The sequence below is a fragment of the Mastigoproctus giganteus genome, chromosome 14 (assembly GCF_048544385.1).
Source record: "Mastigoproctus giganteus isolate SK-2022 chromosome 14, ASM4854438v1, whole genome shotgun sequence".
Classification (NCBI taxonomy): domain Eukaryota; kingdom Metazoa; phylum Arthropoda; class Arachnida; order Uropygi; family Thelyphonidae; genus Mastigoproctus; species Mastigoproctus giganteus.
This window is the reverse complement of record NC_143588.1, coordinates 63,883,244-63,904,178: the sequence shown is the minus strand read 5'-3', so window position 1 is coordinate 63,904,178 and position 20,935 is coordinate 63,883,244. Positions and strand designations below refer to the sequence as shown.

Here is a 20,935-nt window from a genome sequence, read left to right as displayed (position 1 = left end):
GATTAGTATATCTCAAAGCAAGGACTATCTGGATGACTGGAACAAATATGTAATGATATTGGTAACTACAAGGTGTGGCTATTAAATAATGAGACTTTTGCAATAAAATAAATATAATGAAATATTCCATACCTTACAGGTTATCCCCTTCAAAATAGTTGTGCAAGCCTTGGGCTTGCACAGCTGTTCTATACGTTTCTTCCAAGCACAGAGACATTTCTGGAGTCATCTTCTGTAAGCCCTTTTAACACTTTGGTAATTTTTTTTTCTTCTGACTGTCTTCAGTAGACTGAAAATGGGTTCATTAAATACACTTCACAGTTTGGGGAAGGAAAAAAGTTACAAGGGTTACAAGTTACAAGGGGTCTGGTGAGTAGTGTGCATATTCACACACAGGAATTTGTTTTTTTGGCCAGAAACTAGAGAGTAGAGAATAGAGATTAGAGAGAGTGTTGTGTGCTGGAGCAGTGAACCATCCTTCCACAATTCAGGTCTCTTCCTTCAAATTTTTCTAGACAGCCTTGTCGGAACTTCAGTCTAGTATGTTTGATTGATAGTCTGATTTGATGGGATGTATTCAGCCATAATAATTCCTTTAATATTGAAGAAAATAAGAAGCATTGTTTTCATTTTTGATTTTGACATTCTTGCTTTTTTTGGTCGGTCTGGGAGATTGTTTTGTCTTCCATTGCATTGACTGTCTCTTAGTTTTTTGGTCATACCAGACAGCCAACTTTCATCGCAAGTAATTACAGTACTCAAGAAAAGCTGGATTGTCTTCAATTTTTTTTCAAAACTTCTTCACAAACTTCTCATTCTTTCAAATTTTCATTCAAAAATTTTGGCACCATCTTGGCACACTTTTTTCTTCCTAAATTTTCAGTTAAAATTTGATTTGTCTAATGTTTCTTTCTCCATATTAAGTTCTGATGCAACCCTTCTAATGCTTAAATGACAATCCCTTCTAATCAATGCCCTTAACCAGTCCACATTTTTATCAGTTTTCATGGATTTGTGGATGAATGATGGCCTTGTCATTCATCATCTTCCACATTCTCTCTTCCTTCTAAAAATATTTTATGCCATTCACACATGTGAGCTCTTGACATAGTATCTTCCCCATAAATTTGACGTAACAACTCATAACAATCAGTTGGTGTTTCCTTTAGTTTTGTTAAAAATTTGAGGTTGAGCCATTGTTCAATTCTTTTGTCTGTTACTTTTCTGGCAAATTGCAAAAAAAAGATAATGAAAACCTGTCTTACTGCAAAGTGAATAAGAGTGTTGGAATATGACTTGGCAGACAATTAGGAGGAAGGATGAGGGTCATCTGCTGTGCCTTTGTTTCACAGGTAGTGCTTGGTGTGTATTGGCTGTGCACACAGTCTCAATATTTAATAGCCACACCTTGCATAATGCTTACTGTAGCTGAGGTCATTGAGTGGAGATATTAGTAAAGTGACATTAACTGTGGCTGGCTGGTGCTGTAAACTGAAAAAAGCTTTTTACCTGAGTTTATATAACTGTTAAAACGTTGTGTTTAGCTAAGGATGTAACTAATTTAACATTATGATCATTACAGTATAGCATAATGTATATCGCGAACTTGATAGCGCAAGGCATAATGTAAAACTAGATAGCATAATACGTATCATTGCATTTAGGAATCTATTAGCGTAGTGTCAGTTAATCAATTAAATTTATTAATCTTAGTAATTTTCATTGTTAATCAATTAAATTGTATTTAAATGGAAATCATGCCCCAGGCTAGAGCAGCAAAGCAACAGGAACAAAGTAGCAGGAGTGCTGTGGCTCAGGGGAGAACCAAAGGGGGCATTTCTCCAACGCATCACAGCCTAAAAAAAATGTGCAACTTGTGAAATATTTGTGGAGCTTACAGGACCAGGACATGATCTAGCCTAGGAGGATATCTTTGTGTGTATGTGTGTGTGTGTGCGCTAGGCACAGAGAATGTGCAGAAATTAGGCGGCAACTCTGCATTCTGATGGGCATCTATGAGAGTTTGAACAGTAGGGAGATGTCCTCGAAGGAATTAAAATGGGGGACCCATCAAGCTCTCAGCTGCATACCTCAACGTCAGAGCTAACTCTCATGCGTCAGGCAACACAGTGGCAATCTTCAAGAACAATGCGCCTGTCCCACCGAAGTTAGTCATTGTCTGTGACTCTACTGTCAGGGAGACTGGAAATATATTGTGCAAAAAGGATATATGGAATAGGACCAGGGTATGTCTGCCAGAGACAAAAGGTGATGAAGTAGTACAGCAGATATCAGATATCTATTAAGGGCACAAAAGGTGATATTGTTTTACATGGCACTAATGACATTAATGTTAGGAGATCTGCAGATTTGCTTAACAAGTACAGATTAATGTTGAAAAAAAAGTCACGAGTTAGGGTTAAATTTGAAAGTGTCTGCAATAGACATGATAGGAGAGATTATATGATGAGTCTTCTCAATCAATTGTGCAAAGCTGATAGGGTGGAATTTTTCTCAGTGTGGTCTCTGTTTGTTAACAGGAGAGATTGTGTCTACAGGGATGGGATACACTTAAATAGAAAGGGTGCAAAGGTATATGCTGATGCTATTGAGGCAGTGTAAGGTGGGTTGGAAAACTGCTAGTTTGGGGGGGATTCACAGATTAATAGGTTAACAGCAGCCACAGGCAGAGGTGAAAGTTATTCTTGCACTGCTTCTATTAGAATGAGTAGCAGCCTGGAAAGCAAGGTGCTGGGGATTTCAAGGACTGCTAGGAGTCATCACAGAACAAGTAAATACATGGGCTATATTAGCATAATTAGGAGTAAGAACAGGTGCGTGTAGACTTGCATGTATACCAGTGCTAGGAGTATAGTAAATAAAGTAAATACTTTGATGAATTTGAAGTGCTGGTCAGGACATCAAAGGCAGATATTATTTGGATATCAGAGACATGGTGTCATACAGATACACTGGTGTGCAAAATGTAAGGAGCAGTTAGGTTTTCACCTGTAGTTTCTCATAGGAGTGGCCTGGATAATGGGAAAAGCATACTAAAGGAACCTTGTGATGTACAGAAATGATGAAGGAAACAACACTGACACAACAATGGAAACAAAGCGGTACAGAGGGTCTTTATTCAAAAATGGCAACATACCACTGGCTGCCATGATACAGATGCATTACTGCCAAAGATGGAACAAAGGGAAGAGGTGGTCCTCAGTAGGAGATATGGCCATCCCTAATGTCGATGCAGGCTTTGCACTGCCTGTACATACTTAGAACAATGTTGTTGATAAGTTCTTGCGGTAACATCATCCATTCCTCTGTCAGCGCCATCTCAGCTGGTGAACATTTACTGGTGGGTGTGGACGTTCCGCTAGGCATCTCCCCAGAGCATCCCATATGTGTTCGATGGGATTTAGATCGAGGGAAATGGGCAGGCCAATCCATACGAACAATGTCCTCACTTTCCAAAAGCATATCAACAGCTGCAGTGCAATGGGGTGTGGCATTATCATCCATAAACAGGAACTCGGGGCCAATGGCACCTCATACATGGGGAAGGATTACCTCAGTACAGTAGCATGCACCAGTTACAGTACCGTCTTCCAGTAGCTGGAGTTGTGTACGTCCATCCAAGATAACGCCTCCCCAGACGAGAATAACTCGACTGCCATATCGATCCCTTTCAGTGATGTTTGCAGGGTGACACTATGTACCAACCTCTCACCAGATAAGCTGACATCCAGAATCGCTGCTGAGACTGAATCTACTCTCTTCAGTAAAGAGTACTTTAAATAAAGATTTTGTGGTTTAGAAATAGTGTTGGTCCTTAAGTTTTGCACACCAGTGTATAATTAGCATTAGCATTAGCTTTGGCAAGGGCACATGATGCAAGAAAGTAAGCTTATATAGCATCAGCCAAAAAAAAAAAAAAAAAAAACACACACATCCTTCTCATTTCACCCATCCACTTGCTCCAAATGTTTGTTAGTTCTGTCTTGAATCTGTTTAAGCTATCAACTTCTACAACGACAGATGGAAGATTATTCCACCAATCAACCACCCGCTGGCTAAAGGCAAACTTCCGCACATCTATCCTACAACTATCTTTCCTCAATTTGAATTTATGCTCCCTCAGACAATTATTCTGAGCAAGAGGAAGAATCCCATCAGCATTGAGCATGCTCAAACCATTCATGGCTTTATACACCTCAATCAGATCACCTCGCAGGTGCCTAGTCCCCAGTCACTGTAATTTGCCAAATTTAAGCCTTTCTTCTTAAGAGCAACTCTTTGTTCCATTCATTAATCTTGTTGCCTTTTTCTGTACTCGTTCCAACAGCTCTACATCCTTCTTAAAATGAGGCCTCCAGACCTGTATACAGTACTCAAAGTGCGGCCTGACCATTGCCTTATACAAGGGGATAATCACCCCCTTATCCCTACTAGAAAAATTCCTGTATGTCCTGTATGAATTGACAAGACACCATGGGATACTCTTGCAGACCATCTGACTGCTCAGAAAACTTCATATCTGCCTGCACAATTACCCCCAGGTCCTTTTCATTCTCTCCTACTCTCCGTGTAGTACCAGACAGTTGATGCATTACTCTGGGGTTACTGCTTCCCATATGCAGTACTTTACATTTGTCAATGTTAATCTTCAGTTGCCACCTCTCAGCCCATCTGCTCAACTTTTCTAGACCCTGTTGCAGCAGCGTACTGTCATTAGTGTCATTAACAATCCTGCTGACCTTCGTATCATCTGCAAACTTGATCATTAAGCCTGATATACCATCATCAATATCATTGATGAATAACAGAAAACAACAATGGACCCAACACTGAACCCTGGGGGACTCCACTAATAACATTAGTCCACAAAGAGCAGTGTCCATTGATTACCACTCTCTGTCTTCTCCCACTCAACCATCCCTTTATCCATAGCAGCAATTTGCCTCCACTGCCACACTACTCCAATTTGTGCAGCAGTCTTCCATGTGCAACAGTATCAAAAGCCTTTCTAAGATCCAAATATATATCAGAATTATTCTTTGCATCCAATTCCTTTGTAACTACATCGTAGTATCCAATCTAATTGGTCAGACAAGACTTCCCCTTAACAAACCCATGCTGTGTCTGAGCTATAACTGAAGTCTTATCTAGATGACCCTGCAATGCTTCTAACATGGGTGGACAGTGCAATTTTGAATCAGTTTGGTGTGATACAAGCACTGGGAAAATAAAAATGAGAGTAGGAATGTGTTATAGGTTGAATGACTGTGATGAATACAATGAATAGTTGTGCAGAGAAATAGTTAGGGCAGTAAATCAGGCTGTCTTGTAATGAGGGATTTTAACTTTCCAGATATTGACTGGAACTTGTGTTTTGGTTACTTGCACACTAACAAGACTTTTGTGAATTTATTGGATGACTGTTTTCTATGGAGACCTCATTTTAGGAAGGATAGAGTTGCTAGAATGAGTACAAAGAAGGGCAACAAGATTGGTGAGGGAGAACAAAGGGGTGCTCTTACCAAGAAAGACTTGAATTCTGCAAATTGCAGTGCCTGGAGACTAGGCACCTGTGAGGTGATCTGATTGAGGTGTGTAAGGCCTTTAACAGGTTGAGCAAGATCAATGCTGATGGGATTCTTCCTCTTGCTCAGATTGCAATCCTTAGAGGGCATAAATTCAAATTGAGGAAAGAGAATTGTAGAATAGATGTGCAGAAATTTGCCTTTAGCCAGCGAGTAGTGGATTGCTGGAACTTCCATCTCTTGTTGTGGAAGTTGATAACTTAAAGAAATTTAAGGCTGAGCTAGTCAGGCATTCAGAGTGAATGGATGGGTGAAATGGCAGAATTTTTTTTTTTTTTTTTTTTTTTTTTTTGTGGCTGATGCTCCGTAAGCTTGCTTTCTTGCATTGTATGCCTCAATTAATGCTAATGCTAATACTAATGTTCAATGTCTGAATTTGCTGATGATGCAGAAGTGGCTTTTTTTGGCTGATGCTGTATAAGCTTGCTTTCTTGCATCATTTGTCACAATTAATACTAATACCAATTCAAGGATGAACTAGACAAATTTTTAGAGGGGATGGACAGTTGAGGTGGGTAGTTTTTTTTTTTTTTTTTTTGGTTGATGCTGTATAAGCTTGCTGCATTATTGCCACTTCTAATACTAATAGTAACTGTAATTTGTTCTCATAAAGAGTGGGATGGAATATGAATTACAATAATATGTACCAACAGTCTATTATATTTTGGTTCTTTTTACTTGTGTGTATTTTAATGAAAATTTCCCTTTTTTCAAGGGGGTGAGTTTCTGAATGAAAAGATGATGGGAATGTTGAATCCCACAGGCATGCACTATGCATAGTGGTATTTAATCTTTTAGTTGGCTTTCGGTAGTCATTAGTAAAAGATATGTTTTTGATAGTTGAAACAAAATCAAAAGAATAATGAGCAATAATAGATTTTTTCCACAGAAAGGAAAACAAAACCCATGCAACATTCATTGCAAGTTTGGCATAATCTGTGGAAATGCTGCAGTAAATGGAAAAAATGGAAAGGGATTTGGAATGTTCAAGCATGGGAAAGAGAGAATCAACCATCCATGAATGCTCTAAACCAGTGATGAGCCATATTTTCAATAAGTGTTTCTTATTTGTAGGCCGTGGAAGTCCTAATAAGTCATTGATCAATGATAACAGAAGATTAACGAAAAATAAAATTTGCAATCATTTTGGTTGGGCATATGGTGGAGGTTCCATCCCTTGTGGTGGAGGTTGATAGCCTAAATAAGTTTAAGGCTCAGCTGGACAGGTATTTTGAACGAACAGAGGGGTGAAGTGGAAGTGGTTTTTTTTTCTTTTTTGGCTGATGCTGCATAAGCTTGCTTTCTTGCATCAAATGCCTCTACTAATGCTAATGCATAATGCTAATGCTAATGCTATGGGAGAATTAAAAAAAAATTTTTAATGTTTTTATTGAATGGTTGCATGTGTCAAAAGTGAGCCTTAGATGTTGAATGAGAACACCATCAGGTTTGTATTTATTCATGTAAGGCCCTGCATAAGAACCCAGTATTGTGCTGATCCTGATCCCTCTGACATGTGATTGCTGAAGACAAAATCTGGATTTGTATTACAGTGAAAGCACTGGAATTTATCATCACTGAAAAATGTTGGGTTGAAAAATTAATAGAAAAGTGGTGCATGTGATTTTCTGACTTGACTCATACTGCAGGGAATGAGTTATTGACCAAAGATGTTGAATGATAAAGTTTTATTAATAGTCTTACTGAAAATGCTGTGCCCGAGATTAAATTTCATCTATATCAGGCCAACAGATTTCCACACTGAGCTTGTGGCAAATTTTGGCTAGAAAAAAGGCTATTAACACTTTTGTTATTCACCTTATTCTGAAGTTATAGCAGTCAATATAGCAGTTTCTGATTTTGGTTATTTTAGAACTTGAAAAACTGTAGTAATTACAACACAAATGATCTGTGTTGGAATTACTACAGTTTGAGAGCACTATTAGGTTCAATAATTTTCAGTGGTTGAAGAGTTCTCTAAAAGAGAAATTTGCAGAATGCTGTCAAAAATGGTTGGAACAATGATGGTTAAGCTTATGGAAAGTATTGAAAAGTAAGCTTTTAAATATAATGACCCTCTGGGCAGAAAAATAAAGAACTAGAAAGCAAAGAATATTGTAAGATAGTAATAGAGGCATGTGATGCAAGAAAGCAAGCTTTATGAGCTTATGTAGCATCAGCCAAAAAAAAAAAAAAAAAAAAAAAATTCACACAACCATTCCTTCTAAAAGTTTGTCCAGATCCTCCTTGAATTTATTTAAGCTATCAACTTCCACAACGACAGATGGAAGTTTGTTCCGGCAATTAACCACCTGTTGGCTAAAGGCAAATTTCCGCACACCTATTCTACAGCTGTCTTTCCTAAATTTGAATTTATACCCCCTTAGGTTCATAATCTGAGCAAGCGGAAGAATCCCATCAGAATTCAGTGTGCTCAACCCATTCAAGGCCTTATACACTTCAATCAAATTTACACCTTAGATGTAAATCACATAAATTTTTCTGAATCTAGAATGGCTATCAAGAGAAAGTGAATTATCCATGATGCTAAAACTAGTTTTCAACATTACATTACAGAACTTTTGTTGATTCTTTGTTCAAATGCAATGATCCTGTTCCAAATACAGTTCCAAAAAAGAGAAAAAAAGAAAAAGATAACTGCCAAGATACATCTTAGTACCTTGTGAGAGATAATTATTTTGTCAGTATAGATTACCAGCTGGTCTCATGAAGTTGGGAAGTATTATCTGTATTTAAAGAGGGAGCAAAAAAGAGAAAAAAAGAAAAAGATAACTGCCAAGATACATCTTAGTACCTTGTGAGAGATAATTATTTTGTCAGTATAGATTACCAGCTGGTCTCATGAAGTTGGGAAGTATTATCTGTATTTAAAGAGGGAGCAATTATAAGTACTTAGAAGAAAAAAGTTAATGAAGGAAATGAAGGTGAATGCATTACATTTATTTTATTTTTTTGGCTAATGCAACATAAACTTTCTTTATTGCACTGTTTTGCCAGTGAGAACAGTAATAATAACAAATGGAAATACTTTATTTATTTAAAAATTAAATCTCTCTGTCAGAATTTCTGAATGTATTTTTTGAAAATATCAAAGTATATCTTTATCATTGTGCATTTATGCAAGTAATAATGATGGCATTATAGTTAAACCCTTATATTATAATAATATTTCCAATTCTAGAAACAATTACCCTATAAAACATATGTTAAATTAAATATTATATCACATTAACAGTAAAGTAGGAATAATGAAATATCTGATTCATGAAATTGTGCATTAACAAGTCCCTAGTAGTCAGGGGTGTTCCTAGGTTATTTGGCACCCGGGTGTGAATCACAATTTGGTGCCCGGGTGCCAATTGAAATTTAGCACCCCCCTTTAAAATTTTCTTCGTATGTGCATGTGAGTTTCAGGTTTTCAGGTACCCTTGGACATTGGCATCCAGGTGAAGTACACCCCCTTTCACCCTCGGGATGGCCCGCCCCTGCTAGTAGTAATAGCAGTAATGTAAATTGTTAGAAAGAGCAGCTAGAATGCTAGAATAGCCCATGGAGTCAGTGATATCCAGGGATTTTGTCAGCATGGGCAAACAAGTAATTATCACATTATATAAGGCAATGGTTAGGGCACATCTGGAATGCTGCATACAGATTTGGAAATCTCATTTTAGAAAAGATATAGATCTATTGAAAAGGGTGCAGGAAAGAGTAACAAGGCTTATTGGAACCACAAATGAATATTCTTTCCAAGAAAGACTAGGGTTCTGTAAATGGCAGTCTCCGAAAATTAGACATCTGCTTGGACCTAATTGAAATACACAAGGCTTTAAAAGGGTAATACTAATGGTACCTTTGCTCCTTCTCAGGTGATGCACACTAAGGGATACAACTTTAAATTGAAAAAGGATGTTTATAGAATAGATGCATGGAAATTTATGACCTATCCAAAAAAAAAAGATATTATTGGCAGGAATGGACAAAGAATTGAAGTTTTTGTGGCTGGTGCTGTATAAGCTTTACTTTCTTGCATCATACTACCTTTAATAATGGTAGCATGATGGTTTTGTCAAACAATAGTCGCTTGACAAAACCAGTCTTATTTTATTGTTTCACTTATTTATAATCTGTAATAAAAATTACATATTTCTATTAATTTTTGATTTCAATGATATCTATAAAAATTATGAAACCCCCCCCCCATTATTTTCAGATTAGGAGTCCATTTTATGTGTACCAAATGTTTATTGTGACTGTATGGCTTATAGAGTTGTACTATCAGTTTGCTCTTTGTATAGTTTTACTTTCCATCATGTCAGTGAGTGCTACAGTTTGGGAAACAAGGAAGGTGAGTATTATTTATATTTCTTATGACATTTCAAAACATTTCAAAAATATGAAAGTTTAATAGTCACTAAAAATAGATTTTATTTTATTCTTGTATTTTGACACATAAGGGCTACTCACTCTTGTAATCCTTTCTTATAATTTACATAAGTTCAAGGCAATTCTCATGCTATAGACTGCAAATATTATAATAGCAAGTTTTTCACTTAGCATTTAGTAATCTGTAAAGATTTTTAATACTTTAAATTCATTGATGTGTAAAGACAATAAGCATATTCAGTCGAAGAAATTTCAAAAAAAAAAAAAAAAAAAAATTTACACAAAAATGTTAATATTTTATTTGAAAAGCTATAATAATACCTTTTTAAAACTGCTGCATATCAGTTGTGATTATGCAATTTGTAAATGCACTATTATTTATAGATAACGTAAAAAAGGCTGTTTAAGCATGGGTAATGCGTCTCCATCATTTCTATTACCCAGATAGTATGTATGCATGCATCGTTTTATTATATCTCATATTGTGAATACCTTCACAATGAGTTGCCTAGGTATTGCTTGTTGATATTGTTGTTGATATGGGGGTTTGATGGAGCATAAGCTACTTTGGCTATAATGCAAATGCCCTAGGTATTGCACTATTTTGAATAAGTAACGCTTCTGCATGCATAATTCCTGGGTAGTAGAAATGATGGAGATGCATTACCCATGCTTAAGTAGCCTTTTTCATACTCTTTGACATTTCATCAAGAAATATATTTAGATTATAGATAACATAGATGTGTAGTACCACACTCAGAGTAGCAGAGAACAAAAAAGGGCTTGGGGTATTTGTGCAGTCAGAGTAAAGTCTAACTATATCACAGTTAGACAGTTCTCTGAACAGTGCAGATGGACTGCTAGGACAGCTTATGGGGTTTATATCAGTTTTATCAGTGATAGATAGGAATTTTTCCAGAAGAAATAGTAATAGTATTCACTGTATAGTGCAAAGGAAGCCACAGACTTTTGCTGCATTGAAAAAAAACCACCAAGTAGATGAGAAAATGCAAATTATATGCTTCCCTCCTCACACAGGTAACTATCCACTTTATCATTGAATTTTTCACACTGTCAACCTCAATTACCTGCAAGGGCAACTTGTTCCAGCAATCAACGACTAACTGGCTAAAAGAAAACTTCCTACAATCTAATATAAACTTCAATCCATGTAATTTGAATTTATGGCCCCTAGTTTTGGAATTCTTTATAACATCGAAAATTCCACCTTCATTCATTTTACTAATTCCTCTCAGAGCCTTATAAACCTCAATTGGGTAATCTCTGAATGCCTGGTTGCCAAGCTCTGTAGCCCACATAATCAGAGTCTTTCCTCATTTGGTCATCCTTTTGCCAATCTCACTATTTGAGTTGCCCATCTTTGGACCCTTTCAAGAAGCTCAGTGTTTTTTTCCAGATGACGTCTCCATACTTGAACACAGTATTCCAAATGTGGTCTTACAATTGCCTTATACTGTGGGATTATGACCTCCCTATCTCTACGGGATAACATTCAGTAAATCATTATGACCCATGTATTAGAAGATTTTTGAGTTAAGTATAGAACCAAGGAGTTCTGCATATTCTTTTGGTAAATTTAAATATTTTACCAGATCATTGAGTTCATGCTATGAAAACAGTTGAGGGCTGGACTCAATGTCATCAGGTGTGCAGACTTCAGTTTCATCTTCAGTATCTTCACTTTCTGCTTCTACATTCTCCAATATAAGTTACGGGCATGGAATTGGCAGGTTATCTCCATATGGGACTGGTCTAATGGCAGATGGAATATTTGGATACACAAATGCTCTTCTTACACTTTGCATTGTATCCCTCTGTATTAACTAAGCAAAAGTAACAGTCGTTATAGTGGTTTGCAGGTTCCCACCAATCGTGGAAATTGCAAATGGCATAGGCTTCTTTTTACGCAATCTCAGTGCTTCAAAACAGGTTTGGAAAAGTTTATGTAGTCACTGAGTTTCACTCCAAAATAAGCACAATACAAATTTTTTAAAAATTCTGTAATATCCCATCTTTGCTTGAGGACTACATGTCTTCCACAATAAAAAATAAGTTTGGATTTTTCAAACACTTCCATGAAGACATTTTACTCACTTTTTAGCACAAGTTTGACATGATAACCTCAAAAATAAACCGAGCTCACACTGATAAATGCTGCTGCATAGAGCTCTCAAGGTCAAGAAACAAATGACTGAAGGTAGTGTTGCCAACATGTGACGATTTAGTTTACAAACCCCTAACATTCAATTCAATACATTCAATAAAACAACTCATTACATCAACTTAAGTAATTTGTGAAGAAGCAGTACATGATAGAAAAAAACTAATAACATTTCTGAAATCAGCTTAAAAAAACTGAGTTAAAAACAGCTATTAGTTTACAAACATCAAAACCATGCAGAGTGGAGTAATAGTAATGCTAATACTAACAGTTATAAATATGACCTCAGATAATAAAGACTTGATCACACTGCTGTTGTGTTTAAGTCCTTGTTATCTAAAGTCTATAGCATAAACATATTACATAATAAAAACAGTATATAGTTAAAATTACATGAATTGAAAATAAATTTTCATATGATGCAAGTTTGTGGTATTGCAACAAGATCTAGAAAAGTTTAGGCAGTTGGGCGGAGAAATGGCATTTGTAGTTTAACATTGACAAATGTAAGATACTGCATATAGGTAGAGTAATTGCAGATTACCATACCAACTGTGTTGTAGCCGACCGGGCTAGCCGGGTGGGTAAAGTACCTGCCTGGCAACCCAAAGGTCGAGGGTTCGAATCCCGCCTTGAGCTTGGATCAGAGTAGTGCAAAAACTTTGGGAGGTGCATTATGGCTACAGAAGCTGATGTGCCAACAACTAATAAACAAAAAAAAAACAAAAAAAAACTGTGTTGTGCTACTCCAGGGTAGTGGAAAATGAAAATAACCTGGTGGCAATTGTGCAGTCAGATGTGAAGTTTTCTGATCAGTGCAGACAGGCTGCAAGGACAGCTCCTGAGGTTTTGTCAATGATATACAGGAACTTTGCTACCAGGAATAAGGTGATTATCCCATTGTACAAGGTTAGGCTGCATCTTGAGTACTGCACACAGGTCTGGAGGTCTCATTTTATGAGGATGTAGATCTGCTGGAATGGGTGCAGAGAATGGCAGCAAGATTGGTGAAGGTACAAAAGGATGGTCTTACCGAGAAAGCTTCACTTCTACAAACTCCAGCATCTGGAGAGTAGGCACCTGTGAGGAGATCTGATTGAGATGTTTAAGACTTTGAACAGATATAGTAAGCTAAATGCTGATGACAATCTTCCTCTTGCTCAGACTATACACATGAGGTTGCATAAATTCAAATTGAGGATGTATGGTTGGAGAATAGATGTATGGAGACTTGCCTTCAGCCAGCAGTTGGTTGATTGATTGTTGGGACAAACTTCCATAGGGTGTTATGGAAGTGGGTAGTTTGAATAAATTCAAGGAAGAACCTGACCAATTATTGGAGGGGATGGACAGGTAACTAGGGAAGGTTTTTCTTTTTTGGCTGATGTTCTATAAACTTGATTTCTTGCATCATTTGCCGCTACTAAGGTATTGCATATAATAGGTATTGCATTAGGCAGTAGGGAATCTGTTTGAGGTGAGTAAACTACTGTAAAATTATTTCAGACGGAATTTTCATGGTTTTTAAGTGACACTATAACCAAGGGGCATAAATTTAAACTAAGGGGGAGAATTATAATCTGCACTATATGAAGTTCTGCACTGTATGAAGTGCACTATAAATAACTGTAATAAGTCACCTCCATGGGAAGTCAAGGAAGTGACAGCTTGGAAAAATTCAAAGGGAAGTTGTATGAGCCGAGTATTATGTGTTATTATGCATTACACTCCTATGTGAGGAGTGAAATGCATAATAAGAATTTTTTTTAGCCAGTCCACGAAATTCCTAGCGTTTTCTTGCACTATGTGATGGATGCTTCTAAATTTGGTAGGAGCTATCACATTGTGAGAAGCAAGATAACCATATAGCAGTGGCAGCTTCTGTCCAAGTTGCAGGTTTGCATATCCATCTGTTTTTTTTTTTTTTAATCAAATGACATTGGCATATAATTATAAATTACTTGGCACTTTACTAAAATCTGCCATGAAACAGTATTATTTTCCCATACATTTTTTTCTCCCCACTTATGGGAAAAGAAAAGTGTTGTGTATATAGGGTAATTCAGGAGGAATAGTAAATATTTTGAGAGGTTATAGTATCGATTATTCTGAGTAAAAAAAGTTCATATAAACATGTGTCCAATTCTAAATGGATATGGAGATACAGCTGTTTGAAACTGGCATGCACAAAGCCATTATGAGAGGTATTAAAGAACAATAAATGACTTATTGGTTGTATTTATTGACTTTCTGAATGATAAAAAAACACAAATAATTGACAAATTTTTTACAGTTCACAATAAATGTTCGAAAATCCCACCGCCAACCTCAATGCACTTTGCAACTCTTGTGGTTGCAAAGTGCATTGAGGTTGAACAATATGACATGTTGTTCTTCTGAGGTCATCTTGGTGTTCCTTTATGAGGGCAACAGTATCCAAAATGCGAGCGAGCAATTTGTCTCTTGTATTCAACTTTTTTGTGTATACTGTGCTTTTCATCCACATCATCACCCACAAACAAAAATCTAATGGAGTGAGGTCTGGAAACCTTGGTGGCCAATGAATGGGACCACTGCGACTGATTCATTGTTCAGGGAAAGTTTGATTTAGATATTGTATCACCAGATGGGTATAATGTGCAGGAGCTCCATCATGCTGAAAGTACATACCAATCTTTGTAGCCAAGGAAACATCCTCCAATAGTAGTGGAAGTTTGTTTTGCAGAAATTCTAGGTAAATGGGCCCTGTAAGATGATTTTGTAACACAAAAGGTCCCCAATCAACTGATTGTCGATGATACCATACCACATGTTTACAGAGAAGCAATGTTGAAAATTGTTTCTACAGTGGCATGTGGATTTTCATCTGACCATCTATGAGAGTTACGGATGTTGTTGATACCGTCATGGGTGAAAGTAGCTTCATCGCTGAACAGTATTAATGGAATTAATCAGTGATTAGCCAGTTAATTACATTAATCATCAATGGGTAAATCGCGATCGGCAATTTACCCACTGACAAAATTTCAATTGCTAGGCATTGTCTCTGATTGAAGGTGTTGCACCCACTGTATGTGAAATGGATACAAATAATGGTGAGCTGTGAATCTTTTAAAATGGACTCGCAGTTTTCTTTCTTTCTACCGAGTAAATTTGATTGATCATGGAAGTGACATCATCTGCGGCTTCCACCAGAGGTGCTTCCCAAGCTCTCACTACTAGTAGTGCGATTAGAGCTAATGTCACATTTTTCATGACCAGTATGATATCTTGAGTCAGGGAGCGGATTCAGGGGGTGGATAGATGGGGCTTATTACTCCCTTAACCATGTGTATAAGTGAATGTATAAAACGTTCCTAGGTCTATCTAAAAAAAACTTAAAAACCTGGTCATCATGCCTCCCCTTATGATGATAACTGGATACGATAATGTCTGGAGTTATAACTTTTTAGAATTCTTGAATAGTATGATGTAACAATCATACTTCCTGAAGTTACTACTGCAGTAAGTATGACTGTTACAATACAAATATTTGTCAACAATTTCTTTTTTTTGTCTTGCATTTTCATTACATTCCATTGTTAGATGCCCCTAAGTGCTGCGTATGCCGTTTCAACTGCAAGCTCGGTACTTCAATCGATGCTGTTTTCCAGAGACATTTAGATATGTTGCAATCGCAAGTATACATCTCTTACTTTAGTTATCATAAATCCATTGTATCTTTTCTTCCAGAAATTATGAAAATTTGTGAATGATCAATAAAATATGTACAATAAAAAAGCTCTTTTATTTCATAATCAATATATACAAATCAAAATACCTGAAAGAAACACGAAGGATGTTTCACATAAACCATCTACCATGCGTGCTTGGCACCTGCACAACTTTTTTTATTTGTCTTTTTTTTTAACAACTAGGGAAATATAATGGATACATTTTTTTCATGATAAAATTTTAATATTGCAGATAAAAAGTAACATGAAATATTTCCCATATAACAAATAACATAAAAACTATCACAAAACATTCCACAATATAAAAACAAATATTACATAAAAAACAAACTTTCTAGAAAAAGTACACAAAAATCACAGATTACATGAAACAAATTTATTACACAAATATTCAAGAAAAATTTATTCTAAAAATTGCCATATACAATTTACTTCTTTATTAATATTTGTTGTTGATCTTCTGCTTTGCTCAATAGCTGAGCGATGATTACAAAGGAATGATCCGGATGAAATTGAAGAAATGGTTTTCCATTTAGATATATGGTCATCATAATCTGCAACGTGTTTAATTGTCAACATTATTTATTCATTCATTCACTCAATATTATTCATTATGCTGAAAGCTCGCTCAGCTTCAGTACTGATAATTGCAATGGTTTCAAAGATATTTCTGGCTTTCTTAATTGAAAAGGGAATTTCACTCAATTTTAAAGATAAACTGTCTTTGACAAAATCTCTAAAATCATTAATTTTTATTTCATATTTTATCAGAAAACTTAAATTTCTTATTCGGTTTTCACCGTCTTGCCACCAAGACAAAAGTTTCAATTTCAATTAGCATATGTTTAAAATTTCTTTCAAACAGGGGCGTCTCGTTGGTAGGCACTGCAGAACTGCAGTACCCCCCAGCTTTTTAAATCTAAATATACAGTCAACGGAGTTATACGAAATTTTGTGAAGAAAAATGCAATGTAATGAATATTTTTATTAACAGGTCCTGCGTATAGTATACTAATGCTCCATTTCCAGTAATCATATCAATAATAAATGAATAAAAACATGAAATCGTTTTCAACTTTCAAGTTTAACTGTAGGTGGAACTGTGTGCTACACAGTTCTGCCATCCACGTTTTGGCCCCAGTGTTTGAGTCAATGCCTAGTTGGCAGGTTGCCAATACGCATTTTTTAGAGGTGATAAAACAAGCCAAAGGAACTGTGGAGCGAGCAGTGCTGATTTGAACAGTGCACCAAACTCGAATGAAAAATTATTAATCTATTTTCAACAAATAAAAACCAAAGAATGGATTTTATTTTTAAATAAAATTTCAAGATTACCCAAGTCAGTTAATGGTAAGTAACCAAGTCAGTTAATGGTAAGTAGCCAGTTAACCAGTAAACATACTACAAAACCATGTTTTGTAGTATTTTTGCTTATTACCATCTATGTCTACATGTCTTATAACCAAGGCAATTTAATGTAACTTTAAGAAGCAGCACCCCCATACATCAGAGTCGTGAGCCACCACTGCTTTCAATGGTATCGTTATTTTCTTTTTAATTTAAAATCACTCTGTTGCATTAACAACTTATCCTTTAAGGATAAAACAATGCCTTTAATAACTTGATTACTAGTAACTAGGTAATTTTTTTACTTTTGATTTTGATTACTTCAAATTCTTTCCACTTCAACATGCTCACAATTTTACCTTCAAAATTTGCTTCAGAATTTTTCAAATTAGCAATAGCATCGATAGTTCAAATAATTAATTTATCTGCTTTTACCATAGTGATTCTGTAAAGCTTCTGAAAGGTAAGAGAGCTAATGCAGGATGTCAATCATTAGTGATAAGTGGTTAAGAAATTCCAGATTTAAAAGTCGATTTAATAATCTGGAATATTTAACTTCTGATTCAAAATGTTCAAAATGCACAAAGTGGGATAATTCCTCCAACCTGAATTGCTGTCTGCAAGCTACAAGCCAGGTGGGAAGGAGCAGCAGTGCGTAGCACACGCTTCTTGATTAGACCGGGGTTCGAGCCCTTCGCCACCAAATACGGAGGATGTGGAAGGTCAGGGTATGACCACCGCATATCCCGGAGCAATATGGCCTTAGTTGCTAATGCTCCTAAAAACCAAATAAAACAAAACAAACAGCAAGCTAAAAGCTGCTCATCATGGCCCAAACACACAACCCATTTTTATAGTTTCCACATCAAGTTCTCTAGAAATCATCCTTAATTTGTGCTGGTTTTTGGAGATTGGTGATACATTTTTTTTTTTTTTTTTTTAATTATTGCCTGTGTGCCGTTATATTTTAAAACATTTTCTACACAGTGAAAGCCTTGACGAAGTTTCAAAATCTGCCAACATTTCATCTTCGTAAAGTTTATATATCTTAGTTGCCTCAATCCCCCCTCCCCCTTTACGTTGCTACTGTCACTAGTTCTTTGAATATTGTGCAAAATGTTGGAATCACATGGATATTCAGCTACTGTGACCAAGTAAACATAGACGGGAGAAATTTACTGGAAGGCGTGGACACTCACTTCTCCGAAAATCATGTGCCTGTTGGAGTAAAGGGGAACCACAACACAAGTTGACCAGAGGCTATTATCCATGTCGGGAATCTTATTAATCCTCTGACTGGCTATGGAAAGCATATTGACGAGCGCGACTTCTCGGTTTGTGACTACATAGGTTTTATGGACACCACTAACATTGTGAAACGGTAATCCATTTCTCCCTTAATTCCACTTTCTAATTACCTAAATTGCCTAAAGGCCAGAGGTGAGAACAATGCATACAAAGTTGTCTCTCCTAATCTGTTCGTCACATGGAAATTTTCTTCGTTCAGTGGAAACCATCTTAAATGTATTTACCAAGAGGAATTTAAAAAAATCGCTATAAAGAAGTTGTTTAAATAGAGGTCTGATTGTAATTAAATTGAAAATGAAGCAATTTTAAAATACATAACTGATCAATTGCACCATTACAATGCTTGGGATGGGGCTCCGCTCGTCCCATCGTAGTTTCGGCTCTGGATACTCAATAATTGAATTCAGGATTTCATTTGTAAAATAAATGTTCGTCTCAACAATGGGCTTGCAAATTTTCAAAAAAAATAACAGTGGGCTCTCGTGAACCTGCTATCGCTCACCGCTGGATACAAGCCATGCTCACGTAATGTTCACCATATTCTTGTCTGTGGAGCACTGATACACGTAGAAATTCTTCCTGTGCTAATAGTAGGACTACGTTCTACTGACTGAAGAATGCATTTTATTTCATCTACATTTTTGTTCATTTGCACATTCAGAAGAAATATTGAGAGCTGGGAACTGTACCAGTCTCACACAGTTTGGTGTAAACACTAGGAAACATTCTTGAATCCGGTATTCTCTACAAGCAGCAGTAGCACTTCCACCACAAAAACCTTAGACAAACACCATATCAGCATATTCAGCATGTGTGAAGATGTGCAGCATTCTTAACAACACTTCTAACATCAAACAGCGTCAGGTTATAACTGCGTCTTGGTCACATCTGATTCAGGGAGCTGTGTGCGCCAGTTTCAAACAGCTGTATCTCCATATCCATTGAGAATTGGACACATGTTTATATGAACTTTTTTACTCAGAATAATCAATACTATAACCACCCAAAATATATACAATTCCTCCTGAATCACCCTGTATACATATAAAGTACTTTTTTCTACAGTTATGGCTCTAAATTACCTTTTTGAAGGCATCTTATTCTGTCTCCAAGATTTTTGAAACTGACTTATATAGTAATTCTTTCAAAACACATTTGAACCAATATGGTTTTTCTTCTTTTCACTCTTTGTTTTGTCATTTCTAATTATAATTACTTCTTGCATAAGTTTATTTGTACTTTCTAAATACACTTACTCCTCAAACAAGTATATTTGTAATTTCTAAATATACTCACTCCTAATTTACTGATAATTGTGTCTCTATTGTTCTTTTTCTTTAAGTATGTATCCCTTCTCTGGATTTTATACTTTCAAGAAATTCATATGCTAGTTTTTTGATAAATGATGCATATAAACCCAGTCAGTTTGTCATATTTGATATCATTGACTAATGTAATACAGTAGAACCTAGATAAGAAGTTTTCTAAGGGAGTGGACATTTAGAACTTCTTATGAGGGAAAACTTCTTAGAAGGCAAAATGACCTTAAGTGCATGAAATATTAACTACACAAATAAAAATGAAAAGATACACATACATTAATTAAAGATCATTTTTAAGTATTATTTCAGAATTTATAAATATTTTACTCTGCCTATGGAAAACATTTTTAAACTGAGCATTTCTAATTGCTTAATATTTTGTTCATTAAACTCATTACCAAGTCGGAAGAATTTCCTTTGGAGTTTCAACCAGGGATGTGCCCTTTGGGTAGGCAAGGTAGGCAGTGCCTAGCCAGACTAAAGTTATGAATATTAATTTTTAAATGTAAAAAGTAAATGATTTTCAATTCATTATAAAAATATTAATTTAATGCATGAAATTTAATGTATTATTTAGTAAATGGGTATATTTTGAGGTTAGACAGGCACAATTTCCCCGTGCTTTTCAACCTCAATATATATAGTAATGCGTTACATTGCTAAACCATGTGCTGTGTTAAGCAGCTCCAGATGCATGAAATACCATGTTATAAAGGCAGAATAATTCCTGCCTTCGCTTCAGTGTGCCATTGGTCTTTGCAGAGTGAGGAGTGTATGCATGTGTGTTGTTGCATTGTTTGCCTCTAGTGATATTGCTGATACTTGATTACTTTACAAATACTTTATTTCTAAATTTATCCCTTTTCAAACATGGACAGTGAGTCTCTTAAAATTTTTTATAATCTGTCTTATGAAGAAGAGTGTAATGTGATTAAAAGTGGAAGGCCAACACCAGAACTGAAACAACTTCAACAGCATAAAGGGACAAAAATAATAAGAATATTTCAAGCTGTGTGGTACAACAAGAAAGAT

At 36.0% G+C, this 20,935-nt stretch overlaps 1 protein-coding gene across 2 annotated transcripts in view; it reads left to right on the top strand.

Moving 5' to 3' along the window:
• Positions 1-20,935, top strand: part of LOC150075172 (polyamine-transporting ATPase 13A3-like) — a 409,674-nt gene that overhangs the window by 64,895 nt on the left and 323,844 nt on the right. For both annotated transcript variants that reach the window (XM_090388296.1, XM_090388295.1), the window contains exon 6: positions 9,838-9,972. In XM_090388296.1, the coding sequence (XP_090244422.1) occupies positions 9,838-9,972 (135 nt within the window). The remainder of the gene's footprint in view (positions 1-9,837; positions 9,973-20,935) is intronic.